Here is a 16,387-nt window from a genome sequence, read left to right on the forward strand (position 1 = left end):
CTACAGGCACGTGCCACCACGCCCGGCTAATTTTTGTATTTTTAGTAGAGACGGGGTTTCACCATATTATCCAGGATGGTCTCCATCTCCTGACCACGTGATCTGCCCGCCTTGGCCTCCCAAAGTGCTGGGATTACAGGCATGAGCCACCACACATATGGCCAGTTTTGATTTAGCTATACCTCCCCCACTTTCCTTTCCCCTCTACATTATTTTATTTTATTTTTTGAGACAAGGTCTTGCTTTGTTGCCCAGACTGGAATGCAGTGGTGCCATCAGGGCCACTGCTGAGGTCCTCCCACTGCAGCTTCCTGAGTAGCTGGGACCACAGGCACACACCACCACATCCGGCTAATTTTTGTGTGTGGTTTGGAGCGACAGGGTTTTGCCATGTTGCCCAGGTTGGTCTCTACCTCCTGAGCTCAAGTAGTCTACCCGCCTCAACCACCCAAAGTGCTAGGATTACAGGCATGAGCTACGATGCCCAGCCTCCTCTAGATTATTTTAAAACAAATCTCTGAATCTCTGACATTATATTATTTCATTCATAAATAATTTGGCATGTATCTCTCAGAAATAAAGATTTTTTTTTTTTTTTTTTTTTTTTTAAATGAGACGGAGTCTCGCTCTGTCACCCAGGCTGGAATGCAATGGCGCGATCTCAACTCACTGCAGCCTCTGCCTCCCAGGTTAATGCGATTCTCCTGCCTCAGCCTCCTGAGTAGCTGGGATTACAGGCATGCACCACCACGCCTGGCTAATTTTTGTATTTTTTTTTTTTTTTAGTAGAGACAGGGTTTCACTATGTTGGCCAGGCTGGTCTTGAACTCCTGACCTCAGGTGATCGACCTGCCTTGGCCTCCCAAAGTGCTGGGATTACAGGCATGAGCCACTGCACCCGGCCAGATTCTTTTTTAAAAGACAAACCTATAATATTATTATACCTAAAAAATTAACAATAATCTCTTAATATAATACCTAGCCAATATTCCAGTTTTCTCAGTGGTCCCATAAATGTCTTTATACAGTTGTTTTATTTCAAGTCAGGATTCAAACAAGACACACATATTGCATTTTGATGATAAGGTTCTTAAGTCTTTTTTTTTTTTTTTTTTTTTTGCCAGTATGATACCCTATGTTTTTTCCCCTTCCATTTATTTGTTGAAGAAATTTGGTCATTGTCTTTTAACATTTCACACATTGTAGATTTTGCTGATTATAGTCTAAGTCCTTAAGAAAAAAAAAACAAAAAAACATGTTCTGGCCGGGTGCACTGGCTCACACCTGTAATCCCAGCACTTTGGGAGGCCAAGGAGGGCAGATCACGAGGTCAGGAATTCAAGACCAGCCTGGCCAACATGGTGAAACCCCGTCTCCACTAAAAATATAAAAATTAGTCGGGCATGGTGGCATGCACCTGTAGTCCCAGCTACTCGGGAGGCTGAGGCAGGAGAATCGCTTGAACCTGGGAGGTGGAGGTTGTGGTGAGCTGAGATCACACCACTACATTCCAGCCTGGGCAACAGAGGGAGACTCTGTCTCAAAAAAAAAAAAACATGTTCTTCTAGTCCACATTTTTCCTGTAACTTAGTACTTAGAGCTAGAGGCTCAATTAAAATCAGATACAAATTTTAAAAATAAGAATATTTAATAGGAAGTTCTTTGTATTTCTTACATCATATCAGCAAATACATAATATCTGGTAGTCTTTCTATTGATGAGAGAGTAGACATCATCTTAACCCTATCTTCTATTGAATCTAGAAATTCCCTTACAAATGGCCACCTCTACCTCTGCTTAAATTCTTTTTTTTTTTTTTCTGATGGATTCTCGCTCTATCACCCAGTCTGGAGTGCAGTGGTACAATCTCAGCTCATTGCAACCTCTGCCTCCCATGTTTAAGTGATTCTCCTGCCTCAGCCTCCCGAGTAGCTGGGACTACAGGCGCACACCACTGCACCCAGCTAATTTCTGTATTTTTAATAGAGACAGGGTTTCGCCAGGTTGGCCAGGGTGGTCTTGAACTCCTGACCTCAGGTTATCCACCCGCCTCGCCTCCCAAAGTGTTGGGATTACAGGCGTGAGCCATTGCACCCTGCCTTCTTTTAAAGGAATCAGATTCTACTCCCTTCAGGAGGTTCCAGTGGCTACCTTCTTGTCTAGGAGTCACATTTGGCTTGATTAGAGGAACACCAAATTCTAAACATTACTCTGTAAATCTTTTTTCTTTTTTTTGAGACAAAGTCTTACTCTGTCACCCAGGCTGGAGTACAGTGGCACGATCACGGCTCACTGCAGCTTCCACCTTCCAGGTTCAAGTGACCCTCCTGCCTCAGCCTTCCGAGTGCAGGTGTGCACCACCATACCTGGCTAATTTTTTTAATGCTTTATTTCTCTTTTTTTAGAGATGGGGTCTCACTATGTTGCCTAGGCTGGTCTTGAATTCCTAGGCTCAAGTGATCCTACTGCCTCAGTCTCCCAAAATGCTAGGATTACAGGCATGAGCTACCACGGCCAGCCATAGCTGTAATTTTTTTTTTTTTTTTTTTTTTGCGATGGAGTCTCTGTTGCCCGGGTTGGTGTGCAGTGGCGTGATGTTGACTCACTGCAGCCTCTGCCTCCCGGGTTCAAGCGATTCTCCTGCCTCAGCCTCCTGAGTAGCTGGGATTACAGGTGCCCGCCACCACGCCTGGCTAATTTTTGTATTTTTAGTAGAGATGGGGTTTTCACCATGTTGGTCAGGCTGGTCTCGAACTCCTGACCTCGTGATCCGCCTGCCTTGGCCTCCCAAAGTGCTGGGACTACAGGCGTAAGCCACCGCACCCAGCCTTAGCTGTAATCCTTAAACCTGGCTACCTATAGTCATCTGAGGAGTGGCTCAGAAAACCCCAAAAAACACATAAATACAGAAATAATTTTATAGAAATAAGAACATAACACACATGCTGTTTTTATTATAGACAATTTTCCTGTCTCTTCTCTCACAGCCAGTCCCTACTTCCCCAGGTAATTATCTAGTGTGCATACACTGTATTTTCTGTTTATACAATCCTATGTAGACCTACATATACATAAACAAATGCTTGTCTATCATTTTACATATTTTTTTCCTTTTAATGCAACAATGTTTCATTAAAATTCCTTCAAATCATCTAGTTTAACTCAGTTCAGTCTTTTTAAGTGGCTGGACAATATTTGGTATTAAACCATAATGTATTTATTCTTCTATAGGTGGGCATTACTTTATTTCTAGTTCTTGGCTACTATAAATTATGTCAGTAGAAAATATTCTCATATATATGTTGTTATGAACTGGTATTTTTTTCTTCTTCTTCTCAGGATTAGAATCGTTGGGCAACAGGATAAATATATTTTTTATTTTATTGGAGATTACCAGGTTGTTTTTTAGGAAGACTGTAACATTTCACATTTCCCCCAATAATGTTCAAGGATATTTTCTTAGACTTTTTGGGAACCTTTCAAAAATGAAAATTCCCAGGCACCAACCACAAACCTTCTGATTCAGGTCTGTGGTAACATCCAGGAAGCTATATTTCTAAAAGTTCCCAGATGAATCTGAGGTGGTATTGAAAGCACTGCATTTAAGTACCCAGGAATACTGAAAATAACTGGTCTTACAATACTTACATGAATAATATCAGCTTCAGCCAGATATATATATATATATTAGAATCAAATCATCAAATCAAGACATGAATTGGCCATGGACGTATGTATCAAATGTAGGTCAGGGGCATATACAGTTTCGGAATGGAAAACTTAATTAGTTGGATTGGGGATAGCCCCTTGGGAATCACCAATCCAGTTTAGAGCAACTCTGAACAATCTAGAAAGATTTTGAAGAGAGGTAAGCATTTAGTGGTTGTTTAGAAATTTAAATGATTTGAGAGAAGCTAAGGGGAAAAGAGCATTACATATGTAAAACATTCCTGAGGAGCTCCTGCTCTCAGAGTACAAGAGGTCACCAGGTGAGATGGTAAGAGTACTGTACTGAAAATCAAGAGGATTTAATTTTAATCCTGGTTAAACTACTAAACTCTCAGACCCTGGAACTCATTTTCCTGTTATATAAAATGAGGAGGTTTGATAGATGATTATTATGATCATTTCTATTCTGAACTAGACTGGAGATCATTTCCTTTGTCACCACAGATACTTTAGAAAATCACTGTGTTAGAAAAAAAAACTCACTGTGTTAGATACTTTCCTCTGTCTATAAGTCTTGAGCCTAAGTCTGACAGAAGCTGATTATGTTTACAAAAATGAAATGAAGCAAGATGGGGACATTCAGTAAACTATCTATATTCTAAAATTCTTGTTTCTTTTTTTTTTTGAGACGGAGTCTCGCTCTGTCACCCAGGCTGGAGTGCAGTGGCGCGATCTCCGCTCACTGCAAGCTACGCCTCCCGGGTTCATGCCATTCTCCTGCCTCAGCCTCCTGAGTAGCTGGGATTACAGGTGCCTGCCAGCACGCCCAGCTAATTTTTTGTATTTTTAGTAGAGACAGGGTTTTACCGTGTTAGCCAGGGTGGTCTCGATCTCCTGACCTCGTGATCTGCCCGTGTTGGCCTCCCAAAGTGCTGGGATTACAGGTGTGAGCCACCGCGCCCAGCCCCTCTTGCTTCTAAATTCCAAGAGCATGTTCCTCCGTTGAATTCAAGGATGCATATTTATTATTAAATGAAACAACAGCTCCTGAGTTTGTGCTGCTAGGCTTAGAGGTTAGGCCCTAGGGGAAGAGATGGCCTCAACTTGTATTTGTGTTTTCTTCTTCAGGCTCTGCAGATGGCATGGGGAGGAGGTTGCACTCAGCCCATGATCCTGGTCTCTCAAAGACTTCAACAGCAGAAATGGAGCATGGTCTCCATGAAGCCAGAACAGTGCGTACTTCTCAGGTAGCAGCCTCAGGTGCTAAGGTGCTGGGCCTGGGGTGGTGTGTTGGGGAAGGAATTATGGAGAGATGTGACAGGTAGGGATGATGATAAGGCAGAGGCATGGTGATATGGGGCTATCAGAAGAAAATAAGGTCTATGATTGGGCTTCTTTTGAATTAGAGGAGATTGTTACATGGCCACTATCTTACCAATACATCTAATTCAGGTGTCTATTACTACTGAGTCTTCCCCTACTCTTTCCCATACCCTGAGGATACTGTCTGTGGGAAAACCATAAGTCTGGTATTATGTGTCTGCCTGTATGTGTCTGTGTGTTTGAAGGCTACACCTTGCCGAGGCCTCAGCAGGGAATGTGGGGAGGATGAGCAGTACAGTGCAGAGAACTTACGTCGCATCTCACGCAGTCTCAGTGGCACCGTTGTCTCAGAGAGGGAGGAAGCTCCGGTTTCTTCCCACAGTTTTGTAAGTAGAATCAGGGTCCATCTATTCAGAGCACCCTCCTCCTTGCTAAGCAAAAATACAGTGCAGGTGAAGAAGCAGGGAGAAAGTGAAGGTTGTAATGCGAGGAAAGGCCCTGTGTACTCAGCAAAAATAAGGACACGCAGTCATTATTTTATTTACAAACATTCAGCTGGAGCCCAGAGGAATGTCCATTCCATGTAGCAGTTCTGAAAGGCCGTGCATGTTGTAGGGTTTCCTGGGGTGAGAAGAGTCATAAAGCCTTGAGAGGAATGTGAGAAGCAAAGGCTGCTGATTGGGTCAGAACCCACTGCACTAATCAAAGGAAGAAGGAAAGAAATGGGATGGAGTATTGGTTTGCTTTTTCCTCTCACCCCCCAGTATGTGATTGAATAGAATTCAGTGTGTTTTCAATCTAAAGTGATGCATGTGTATCAGCAAGAAAAGGAAAAAAGCCTTCTTGAGAATTTTCATATGGTACTAGTGCAGTAATGTGTAAGCAGAAGAGGCAGGAAAGCCCAAGCCATTAGAGATCAACAAACTTAAATAATATCAGTGGCTAGGTTTGTAGGTAATCATACCTTTGGAGAATTTCACTTCCTTGCCCAAGTTGAGTGTTCATCACAGTAGAGGTCAGGGTACAAAGTACCAGTGCATTGAAGGTTGTCCACTAGGTCAGTTCAGGAAAAATGTAAAAACAGTTTTTAAATACATGGTACAAAAATAAAAAGGTATAAAAGCATATATGGTGAAAACCAAGTCTGTCTTCTACCAGCCCTTCAGATTCAGTTTCCCTCCTAAGAGGTACTCATTTTTCCAATTTTTAAAAATCAGCCGAGGCCAGGCGTGGTGGCTCATGTCTGTAATCCCAGCACTTTGGGAGGCCAAGGATGGTGGATCACCTGAGGTCAGGAGTTCGAGACCAGCCTGGCCAACATGGCGAAAATATAAAAATTAGCCAGGCATGGTGGGGGGTGCTTGTAGTCCTAGCTACTCGGGAGGCTGAGGCAGGAGAATCGCTTGAATCCGGGTGGCAGAGGTTGCAGTGAGCCGAGATCGAGCCACTGCACTCCAGCCTGGGTAACAGAGCAAGACTCTGTCTCAAAAACAAAACAAACCAAACAAAAAAACCCAGCCGAATTTATAGTAAGTTTCATTCAATTTATCGTTCATAAATTCCTAAACAATTCTGATCAGGCTGCCATTCTTTTTTGGAAAATGTGGACTCTCCTGCCTAGCATTTGTTCTCATGTACTTTCAATTCATTTAATGGCAAATTGTTATTTTCCTAGGAGAGTTGGCTTCCTTTCTTCTGACTTCTGTATCATTCATTGATTCATTCTTTTAAATAAATGCTTATTGATTCTGTACAAGATTCCTAGCACAAAAATAAACAAATAAATAAGTGCTTATTGAGTGTGTTCTAGGTATTGTGCTAGGTGCTGGAGCTACAATGGTGAGTTAGATATAGTCCCTGCTTTTATGGAGCTTACAGTCTACAGTGAGGGACGGATAAATAAACAACGAGTTATAATGTGTTAAGGATTTGATCCTATGGGAACATAATAGAAGGGATATTTAAATCAGGCTTGAGGTATCATGGAAGGCTTCCTGGAGGAAGCAAAAAGAATATAGCAGGTAAAAGGGACCTGAGCAAATATTAACTGAATTAAAAGAAGCTTATTTAGTATGGCAGGATTAGAAAGTCTGGCGAGGGGAGATGATGGAGAGTGTTGACAAGAGAGGATACAAAGAATATTATGGACCACAGACAGCCCTGTATGTCACAGTAAGTAGTTTGGAAGGATGGAGATAAGTTGATGTATTTGAGACCCAGTTAGGAAGTAAACATCAGTGGGAGTTGGTGCCTGCCTGGATGTTGGGAGTGGGGATAAAGGATGATACTCAAGTTTTATGGGTAGATAATGATATATTTTAGGGAAGATATGCATTCAGTTTTACATATATTAAGCTTGAGTGGAGGTATCTGGCAGGCTTTTGGAATGAGATATATAAGCTGCAAATTGAAATTTGGGAATCATAACCATTGAAAAGAGGAAAAGACTTGCAGAAAGAGAAGAGGAGCCAGGACATATCCCTAAAGAGCATCAGATTTAAGGTGGTTCTTCTGAAGAACCCTAAAAAGGAGACTGAGAAAAAAAGATTAGAGAGACTGAAGGGAAACCAAGGATGTGTGGTACCATAGTCACCAAGAGGAGAGTGTTTCAAGAAGAAAGGAATAGCCGGGCGCGGTGGCTCACGCCTGTAATCCCAGCACTTTGGGAGGCTGAGGCGGGCAGATCACAAGGTCAGGAGATCGAGACCATCCTGGCTAACACAGTGAAATGCCGTCTCTACTAAAAATACAAAAAAATTAGCTGGGCGTGGTGGCGGGTGCCTGTAGTCCCAGCTACTTGGGAGGCTGAGGCAGGAGAATGGCGTGAACCCAGGAGGCAGAGCTTGCAGTGAGTGAGCCAAGATTGCGCCACTGCACTCCAGCCTGGGTGACAGAGCGAGACTCCGTCTCAAAAAAAAAAAAAAGAAGAAAGGAATAATTAGCTATGTCACATGCTGAGAGGACTGGCACCTGGTCCTTAGGCAGTATGATAAATGCTTACTTTGTGCCATTTTGTAGTAGGTGCTGTGAGCATACACTGATGAAACAACACAAATTCTGCCCTTGAGTAGCTTGCAGTCTCGTAAAGGAAATTAGACATACTGGCATATAGATTATTTTATTTAACGTATTATTACTAAGTGCCCACATTGTTCTAGGCACTGTTCAAGGTGCTGTGGATACAGAAGTAAAAAGAAATAGGGAGAAAGACAATAAACAAATAAATGACATAATGCCAGACAATGATAAGTATGATAAAGAATAATAAAATAAGGCAAGAGAATAAGGAGTAAAGAGGTAATAGTGGTTTTTTTGAGGGCTATTCCTGATAGTAGGGTAGTGAGGGAAATCAGCTCTAAGGAAGTAACTTTTGATTAGAGACCTCAGTGATATGAAAGTATGAGCCATCAGAAGAATATTCTTGGTAACAGAAACAGGAAGTATAAAGACTCTGAGGTAGCAATGAGCTTGGTATGTTTGAGGAATATTAAAGTTAGAGTGTAAAAGCTCCAGGAATGATAGGAAATAAAGTGAGGAGCACAGGGCCATATCACACAGGACCTTGTAGGCCACAGTAAGGAGGAGTGGATGGGAGATAGGAAAAGCAGATTTAAGGCTGTTGCAGTAGTCCAGGTGAATTTAAATATAAAACCCATAGGTAGAAATGATAGTCCTTGGCAAGTAATGGAATTGTGGATGGGAAGTGGGAAATCAAGGTCATTGCCAATGTTTGAATATGGGTGATTTAGGAAAATGAGGTGCCAGGAGGAGGAGTTTGGAAGGATTTTGGTTCAATTTTGGATATGTTAGTGTTTCAGATGTTAAAGGGGAATATTTCTGGGTATTTATCATAAAAGTAGATAACAGGGAGTAGAGCAGGACATAAGCATCAGTAAATACAAACTTGACAGGCAAAAGAGGAAGCTGTGGAATGTGTAGCAGTGACAGGAGAGAAGATGGGGTAGAGTTCTTGATTCTACATTTAAACATATATAGTTTCATTCCCAGTACTTAGAATAAGTGAAGGATTTTTTTTTCTCATTCTCTCAGGCTTTCTGAATTTCTCATATTTTGTTTTTATTTTTAAATTTCTATCTCAATCTCTCTAATTCTACTGTTAGCATTAAGGAGTTTGCTAAAGACCTGAATGGTAGAGTTGGGAAGGTGAGGGATATGAGGAAGACTGGTTAAGGGATAAGGATCTGAAGTTTGCAGTTTCTTAGAGGGCTAGCAGGGAGAGCAACTGAGTAAATTGGGTCCTGTTCCAGAACAAGGCATGTAGGCATGTTTGTGCTCTGGTTCCCTCCATTTCCCTTTGCTTGCCTCACTGTGTTTACCCAACTACATCCTGCTTTGTGTTAATCCTCATCTCTATGTTTTTTTGTCTTGTCTCATTATAAGGATTCATCAAACGTGAGGAAGCCTTTGGAAACCGGGCACCGTTGTTCCAGCTCCTCTTCCCTCCCTGTCATCCATGACCCTTCTGTGTTTCTCCTCGGTCCCCAACTCTACCTTCCCCAACCACAGTTCCTGTCCCCAGACGTCCTGATGCCCACCGTGGCAGGGGAGCCCCATAGACTCCCAGGTAACTCCCCCAAATCTAATATTATATGCCAGAATTTGGTACCTTTTCAGGGGCCTCCAAGGGTCAAATCAGTATACCTATGGGGAGGGGGGTATCCCAAGGTGGAGTGGTGTGAAGATATGAATTACTGCTTCAAAGTCGTGCATTTATCTAGATAAATATTAAATCATTTGTTGGGCACCATGATTCTTAGACCAAGCGTTTAGACCAGCACCCCTAGAGTCTGTCTACTTACGAAGATGAACTGCTTCAGTCATGACAGAATAAGCTTTTAACTGACAAAGGGGAGTTAATACCCAGTCTTTGGGACACCCCCAGAACAGAAATGGTCATCTCTCCTTCTATCCTCTGAGCTAGTTTTCTCCCCTTCTGTCCTCTGAGTCTCAGCTGAGGGATGGTCTAGGAAGATAAGGAATGAGTGGGAGAATTGGAAAGACCCTTTACATGGAGTACCCACACCATGTGTACAGACCCAGACAATTGTGGGGAAGGTGGGCAATATCATTTTGGCTCTCTTTGACCTTCCGAGTGAGATGTTCTCTTTTTTCCCCTCATGCGCCGGATGTACAAGCTTGAGGCAGTGGTTCTCAATGGATAAAGGGGATGTACCACCGGTATCTAGTGGGTAGAGGCCAGGGATGTCCTCAACAGCACAGCCATTATTGTCACTTGCTCAGTTGTTGTTGTAAACCCTCAGAGTCAGCTGAACTATTTTAGGCCAAACATACTGTTTTTGCAAAGTATTTTTCATTAATAAATCACACAATGCACAGGGCAGTCTCTCCCCAACCCCAAGAAAGAATTATCAGCCCAAGATATCAAGAGTGCCAAAGTTGAATAAATGTATAAGAAAAGGCATTCCACATTAGATCTCAGAGATCAAACAAAGGCAGCTTAACTGAAGTGAAGATAACATTTTAAGAAAAGTTGGAGAAAAAAAAAAAGCCAGGCACAGCGTCTCACACCTGTAATTCCAGCACTTTGGGAGGCCAAGATGGGAGGATGACTTGAGTCCAGCAGTTCGAGACCAGCCTGGGCAACACAGTGAGATCCCGTCTCTATTTTTTTTTAAAAAGAAAAGCTGAGTGAGGTTTTGATATGGTGGCTCTAGGAGTATAGTCATCACAAAGGAAGTATACGTTTGCCATATATTGCTATATATTAGGGAGCCCTTCTTTTGTAGGTGTGTGTATAGTGGATGAGAGATTATAGTGGAGGGAGGTAGAGGTATGGCAACATCCATGAGACTGTTTCATTTGCCCAGGTTGGAGGTATGAGATTTGATTTTGATGTATATTAAGAATTTTAAGAATTGGAATCAAAAGCACAGCTTGGTTCCTTCTTTCCCTTGTGTGTATGCTCTTGGAGGAATAGGGAATTGGGCTACACAGCTAGGCATGGCTCTCTGGGAAGGAGAATGGTTTTCTGAAGATGCTCAGTCTTTGGGTTTCTTTTCTTTCCCCAGGAACTTCAAGGAGTGTCCAGCAGTTTCTGGCTATGTGTGACAGGGGTGAAACTTCCCAAGGGGCCAAGTACACAGGAAGGACTTTGAACTACCAGAGCCTCCCCCATCGCTCCAGAACAGACAACTCCTGGGCACCCTGGTCAGAGACCAACCAGCATATTGGGACCAGATTCCTGACTACTCCAGGGTGCAATCCTCAGCTAACCTACACTGCCACACTACCAGAAAGAAGCAAGGGCCTTCAGGTTCCTCACGCTCAGTCCTGGAGTGATCTTTTCCATTCACCCTCCCACCATCCCATTGTTCATCCTGTGTACCCACCATCTAGCAGTCTTCATGTACCCCTGAGGTCAGCTTGGAATTCAGATCCTGTTCCAGGGTCCCGAACCCCTGGTCCTCGAAGAGTAGATATGCCCCCAGATGACGACTGGAGGCAAAGCAGTTATGCCTCCCACTCTGGACACAGGAGAACAGTGGGAGAGGGGTTTCTGTTTGTTCTATCAGATGCTCCCAGAAGAGAGCAGATCAGGGCTAGAGTCCTGCAGCACAGTCAATGGTAAAGGTTATTCCTTTCCTTTCCTGGAGCTACACCTTTCTTTGTAAAACTGTACTGTGGGCCGGGCGCGGTGGCTCACACCTGTAATCCCAGCACTTTGGGAGGCTGAGGTGGGCGGATCACAAGGTCAGGAGATTGAGACCATCCTGGCCAACATGGTGAAACCCCGTCTCTACCAAAATACAAAAAATTAGCCAGGCGTGACGGTGCGTGCCTGTAGTCCCAACTACTCGGAAGGCTGAGGCAGGAGAATTGCTTGAACCTGGGAGGCGGAGGTTGCAGTGAGCCGAGATCGCACCACTGCACTCCAGCTTGGCAACAGAGTGAGACTCCATCTCAAAAAACAAAACAAAACAACAACAAAGAAAACTACTGTGGCAGCGTTGGTACCCTGCATCACTGCCATGGTTGTGCTATTCTCATCTCAACATAGAATTGGTGGGTTCTCCTAAGGGTGTCAGGAACCTCTAAAAAGATGTGATTCTTTGGGAGGGGATATTTGAAATTCCAACTTCCATTCCCCCTAGCAAAAGGAAGCAGCTGCTGTTTAAGGGTTTTATCTGAGCCACTTTAAAGATGAATCCATGGTATTACTCTGGATACTAGCCATTCCTTAGGATTTTAAGGTCACATTTTATTCCTGGATGCTTTATGTCCCCACCTCCACCTGAGCCCTCATCCTCTGTTCCCTACTATACTCCCAACTTCTACTCTTTGTTTTATCCACCTATCCGTATTACCTGACCCTTTGTCTTCCCTGTCTCCCATCCTTGGGGGGACATGTAGCCCTGTGGTCATGGTTCTGATGACATCATCAGGGCAGCCCCCCTGCCCAGGTATTATGGCCTGTCAGCATTCCCTGTGCCCTCCAAACCTTAGGCCTAGAACGCGGAGCTGCCAACACAACATTCACCCTTTTGAACAGATGGAGTCAGGCACACTAACACAACCTTCTGTCCTCAATAACACAGCCATTATTGCCACTTGCTCAGTCGTCACTGTAAACCCTCAGAGTCAGCTGAACTATTTTAGGCCAAACATACTGTTTTTGTAAAGTATTTTTCATTAATAAATCTATAAGATAGTTCTATTTAATTCCCTGTCATTCTTCCCTTTGTATGCTCTTGCTTTCTTTGTATTGGGGCGGGAAGGCTGGATAAATATATGAAGTGGCTTTTGACTGAGTGGAAGTGAGGAGCCAGAGAGGAGTTGAAGGATATACAATCAAGGTGGGAATCAATGGGTCCTAAAATAGGGTGTCTTTCCTTTTTAGTATTGCTGCTAGGATGTTTCCCATCCCTTTCCTGACAGAGCATTCAGTACTCAGTACATTATACACTTCCTTCCTCCCCTCCTTAGGAAGATTTTCTGGGGATTCAAGCTCTTCTTACAGACTCACTCCTGATCAATGTACTCCAGGTGCCTTCCCTCTATCTTATAAGTTTGTGACGTGCCTCCTGTCCCTTCCTTCCTCTCCTTCCATGGGGGCCTCTCCCTTTCCCTTCCCCTGTGGTGTTATGGCCCTTCCATGCCAGAAAGATCCATTTTCACCCATGCCTCACTCCCGAGACTCTTCCCTCTAAAAAACAGCTTGTGGGTTCCCTTTTTGGAAAATATCCATTGTTGGGTCTTTCCCTTCCTCTTTTCCTGGGGTCTCAGGATAGAAATTGACAACAAAGAAGAGGTAGAAAGGTACTCCTTGAGACCTTCGGACTACTACTTACTTACCACCATGCATTATGAACAGATTCTGAGCACATGTATTACTGAGCAGGAGGATGGGCAGGAATTTGTTGTTCCATCCCACTTGGATCCTGCACCATCAAGATATATAGAGCTTAGTGGATATGCTGGTCCCTGTCCATGATTCAACATATGTCCTGGTGTCGTGGACACACTCATCTAATAATTTTTGATGAACAGTCAGTTCTTGCCCCTCTACCCCCTTTCCCATGAATGTCAGTCACCTTGGTCTCTATAAAGGTTCCATAAGTCACCTGGGCCCAGATTCTGTGCATGCGCAGAAATAAGGAATTAATTTCCAATTCCCTATTTACTCCTCTGACTTCCAGGAGGAGGCTGTATCCTTTTCAGGTGAATTCTTCAGATTCTTTGCACATCTCTTGGTGTCATCCCCTTTATTCCCCTTACCTGTTTTGACAAACTATGGCGCCTAAATTGCTCTAGCTGCAGTCTTATTCTGTGCTTTCAGACTCTTACAATTCCAGACTCTAAACACAAAGGCCAGAATTCTCTTTCAAACTCCATTTTGGATGGTCCCTTCTCCACTCTAGAACCTACAATGCTTCCTCTATTCTCTGGTCCCCTACCAACCCTTCAGTATTCAGATCTGGTAGCTAAATCGTTATACATTTCTCTATTAGTAGGAGATCCTGAGGTTTAATCACGTCTTCTCAGTTTACTGGGAATGCCATGAGAGCGGGTGTGTTTCCTCGCAGTCGTTCGATCGCAGCACCTCCTCATTCTTGATTCTGCATGCAAAGAATTTTAACCTGATCCCTTGGCCTCGTCCTGTTTCTCTCCTAGCTTCAGTAATTTTGCCCAAGTCCCTAGAGCCTACCCCGCCCCCACCCCCGCACGCGCAGTGCATGCCGGTCTTAGCCCCTCTGTAGGGAAAGAGGGTCCGCCATGTTCCCCGGCGGCGCCGCCGCTTGGCTCTGGTAGCCGCCGCCCCCGCCCCCAACCCCGCCCGGCCCAGAGCCTAGCCGAGCCCCGGGCCCAGCATGGCCGCCCCGGAGCCGGCCCGGGCTGCACCGCCCCCACCCCCGCCCCCGCCGCCCCCTCCCGGGGCTGACCGCGTCGTCAAAGGTGAGAGGTGGACGAAACCCTGGGGGCCTGGCCTGAGGAGCTAGCTGTGTGTGAGGGCGGGCGGGAGACCGTCCCCTCGGGAGTGGGCCCGGAAGGGCGGGCGAGTGACTGGCTGCCTCCCTTGGGGAGTGGCCCCTGGGCGGGCCCCTGCTGGGCAGGGCTGAGTCGGTGGCAGTGGTTCCGCGGTCTCCCGGTTGCTTTCAGGCCGGGGCGGAGGTTTTGCTCCCGTGGCTTCCTAGCCCAAGGGGTGAGGCTGTTAGCTGCAGTGAGCCCGTTTTCTCCTCACTCGGCCTGTCAAAGCGGCGCAGGGGCCGCGATTAGCTTCCTGCCCCGCGACAGCTGCACTTCTGGCTTGCCGGGGCGAACCGAGGGGCTCGGAGACCTTCAGCCACGCGAGGCCCGCCAGTGAGCAGTCAGAAATCACCTCGGCTTTGGCCCACGCCTGCTCCCCGGTGACAGTCTTCCGCCCTATCCGCGTCTAGCTAGCGACAACCGCAGGGGTTCACTTTTGGCCGTCAGGTGCCACCCGGAGCAGAAATTAGGGGAACCTTGTGGGATTGGACCACGGTGAAGGGTCGGGGCAGGAATTGGGAGGCCAGCCTTTATAGTGCAGAAAGGGAGAAAAAGCAGCATAAACGAAAAAAAAAACATTCTTGTGGATAGCAAGTATTTACTTAGAAAACCATCAACACTTTGGTCAAAAGGGGTTACCCCTCCCTTATAAAGACACACCCACACATTCATCCTAGACGAAAAAGTTAAATGTTTCTCAGCCAGGGCAGAATTTATGGATGTTTATCCACAACAGGTCAGCAGATTAATTTAAAATAGAGAAATTGAGGGCTAATTGAGAGTTGCTTAAGATTCCAAGCTTCCTGGGAGAGCCTACCAACCTCAAACACTGCGGTGGAGGTGAAAAACAATTGAAATGATTCTCTTTACCATGTAGCTTGATTGATAAATTGAAATCGTAGAATGAACTTTTCCTTATTTGTATTGTATTTATTTTTAAAATATAGGTACTTTTGTTTTCATTCAGCTTCTCAAATACACTGGCACAGTATTTATACACCGTTAGCCTACTTTTTGAAATCTGACTCATGTTTCCATTAAAATATTTAAAAACAAGGAAACCTTTTTTCTTTTTTTTTTTAATTAAAAATTTTCAACCTGAGCCTTCTTCGGTTCTTAAAAGAATAATACTAATTTGGCCCGGCGTGGTGGCTCACATCTGTAATCCCAGCACTTTCGGATGCTGAGGCAGGCGGATCGCTTGAACTCAGGAGTTGGAGACCAGCCTGGGCAACATGGCGAAACCTTGTCTCTACCAAAAATACAAAAAATAAAAATTAGCCGGGCATGGTGGCGCACCCCTGTAGTCCCAGCGGATCGGGAGGCTGAGGCACGAGAATCACTGGAGCCCGAGAGGCAGAAGTTGCAGTGAGCCGAGATTTGCGCCAGTGTGCTCCAACCTGGACGACAGAGCCAGACCCTGTCTCCAAAAACAAAAACAAAAACAAAACACTGATTTGCACCTAGGCTTAAGTTAGTAGTATATCCAGTTGGGCCAGGCATTGGAATGAGCTGAATAACGAGTTTATGGAATTCTTATACAGAGAAATCTTAAAAAAAAAAATAGTAATGCAGACATTCATTCTATCAAGAAATCCTGGAGTTTTGTGGGGGTGGGAACGGGACATTGGCTACCTCTTCATTTTCTGACTGTATTTCTGTGTTGTGTGTTCATTTCCCTGGGCACTTTTCACCAGACTGTTAGATGGGGTAACCAATCACATTCCTGAACAATGAGTTTATGCTATCCTTATGTTTGTGAATCTTCTTATTCCTTGTCATATATATGGTAATGTTTTTTCTGTACTGCTTTAATGCAGTGAAAATAAGATTCCAAACCTAAGGCAGATTCCTTAGGGATGGTTGTGAGTCCAAGGCAGTCATATTT

General features: G+C 44.5%; 2 protein-coding genes and 1 long non-coding RNA gene across 62 annotated transcripts in view; 2 read left to right on the forward strand and 1 right to left on the reverse strand.

The window, feature by feature from the left end:
- Window positions 1–12,693, forward strand: part of USP54 (ubiquitin specific peptidase 54) — a 126,363-nt gene extending 113,670 nt beyond the window's left edge. For 29 of the 50 annotated variants that reach the window (XM_063709716.1, XM_055353442.2, XM_055353436.2 and 26 more), the window contains 4 exons: window positions 4,798–4,916; window positions 5,238–5,378; window positions 9,394–9,577; window positions 11,043–12,693. In XM_063709716.1, coding sequence (XP_063565786.1) covers window positions 4,798–4,916; window positions 5,238–5,378; window positions 9,394–9,577; window positions 11,043–11,602 — 1,004 coding nt within the window. In that variant the 3' untranslated portion in view covers window positions 11,603–12,693. The remainder of the gene's footprint in view (window positions 1–4,797; window positions 4,917–5,237; window positions 5,379–9,393; window positions 9,578–11,042) is intronic. The other 21 variants (XM_055353458.2, XM_063709719.1, XM_063709721.1 and 18 more) reach the window with 4 other exon arrangements.
- On the reverse strand, window positions 4,672–14,534 carry LOC109028599 (uncharacterized). Of its 2 annotated transcripts, XR_010135087.1 has the most exons (6): window positions 14,415–14,534; window positions 11,364–14,090; window positions 10,543–10,635; window positions 5,957–6,045; window positions 5,305–5,423; window positions 4,672–4,946 (listed from the first exon to the last, which is right to left on the reverse strand). It is a non-coding gene; the product is annotated as an uncharacterized lncRNA (long non-coding RNA). The 2 variants fall into 2 exon arrangements; XR_010135088.1 differs by lacking the exon at window positions 4,672–4,946 and having other exon boundaries at window positions 13,566–14,090; window positions 14,415–14,527.
- The window catches only part of PPP3CB (protein phosphatase 3 catalytic subunit beta), a 58,745-nt gene continuing 56,564 nt past the window's right edge, over window positions 14,207–16,387 (forward strand). For 4 of the 10 annotated variants that reach the window (XM_063709725.1, XM_063709727.1, XM_063709726.1 and 1 more), the window contains exon 1: window positions 14,535–14,674. Coding sequence is in view for 6 of the 10 variants with exons in the window: in XM_019034977.3 (XP_018890522.1) it covers window positions 14,343–14,427 (85 nt within the window). In the remaining 4 variants the exon portion in view is untranslated. Of the gene's footprint in view, window positions 14,428–14,534; window positions 14,675–16,387 lie in introns of those variants that run through there. The other 6 variants (XM_019034977.3, XM_019034980.3, XM_019034978.3 and 3 more) reach the window with 2 other exon arrangements.

Source organism: Gorilla gorilla, chromosome 8 (genome assembly GCF_029281585.2).
Source record: "Gorilla gorilla gorilla isolate KB3781 chromosome 8, NHGRI_mGorGor1-v2.1_pri, whole genome shotgun sequence".
In the NCBI taxonomy this organism is placed as follows: Eukaryota; Metazoa; Chordata; class Mammalia; order Primates; family Hominidae; genus Gorilla; species Gorilla gorilla.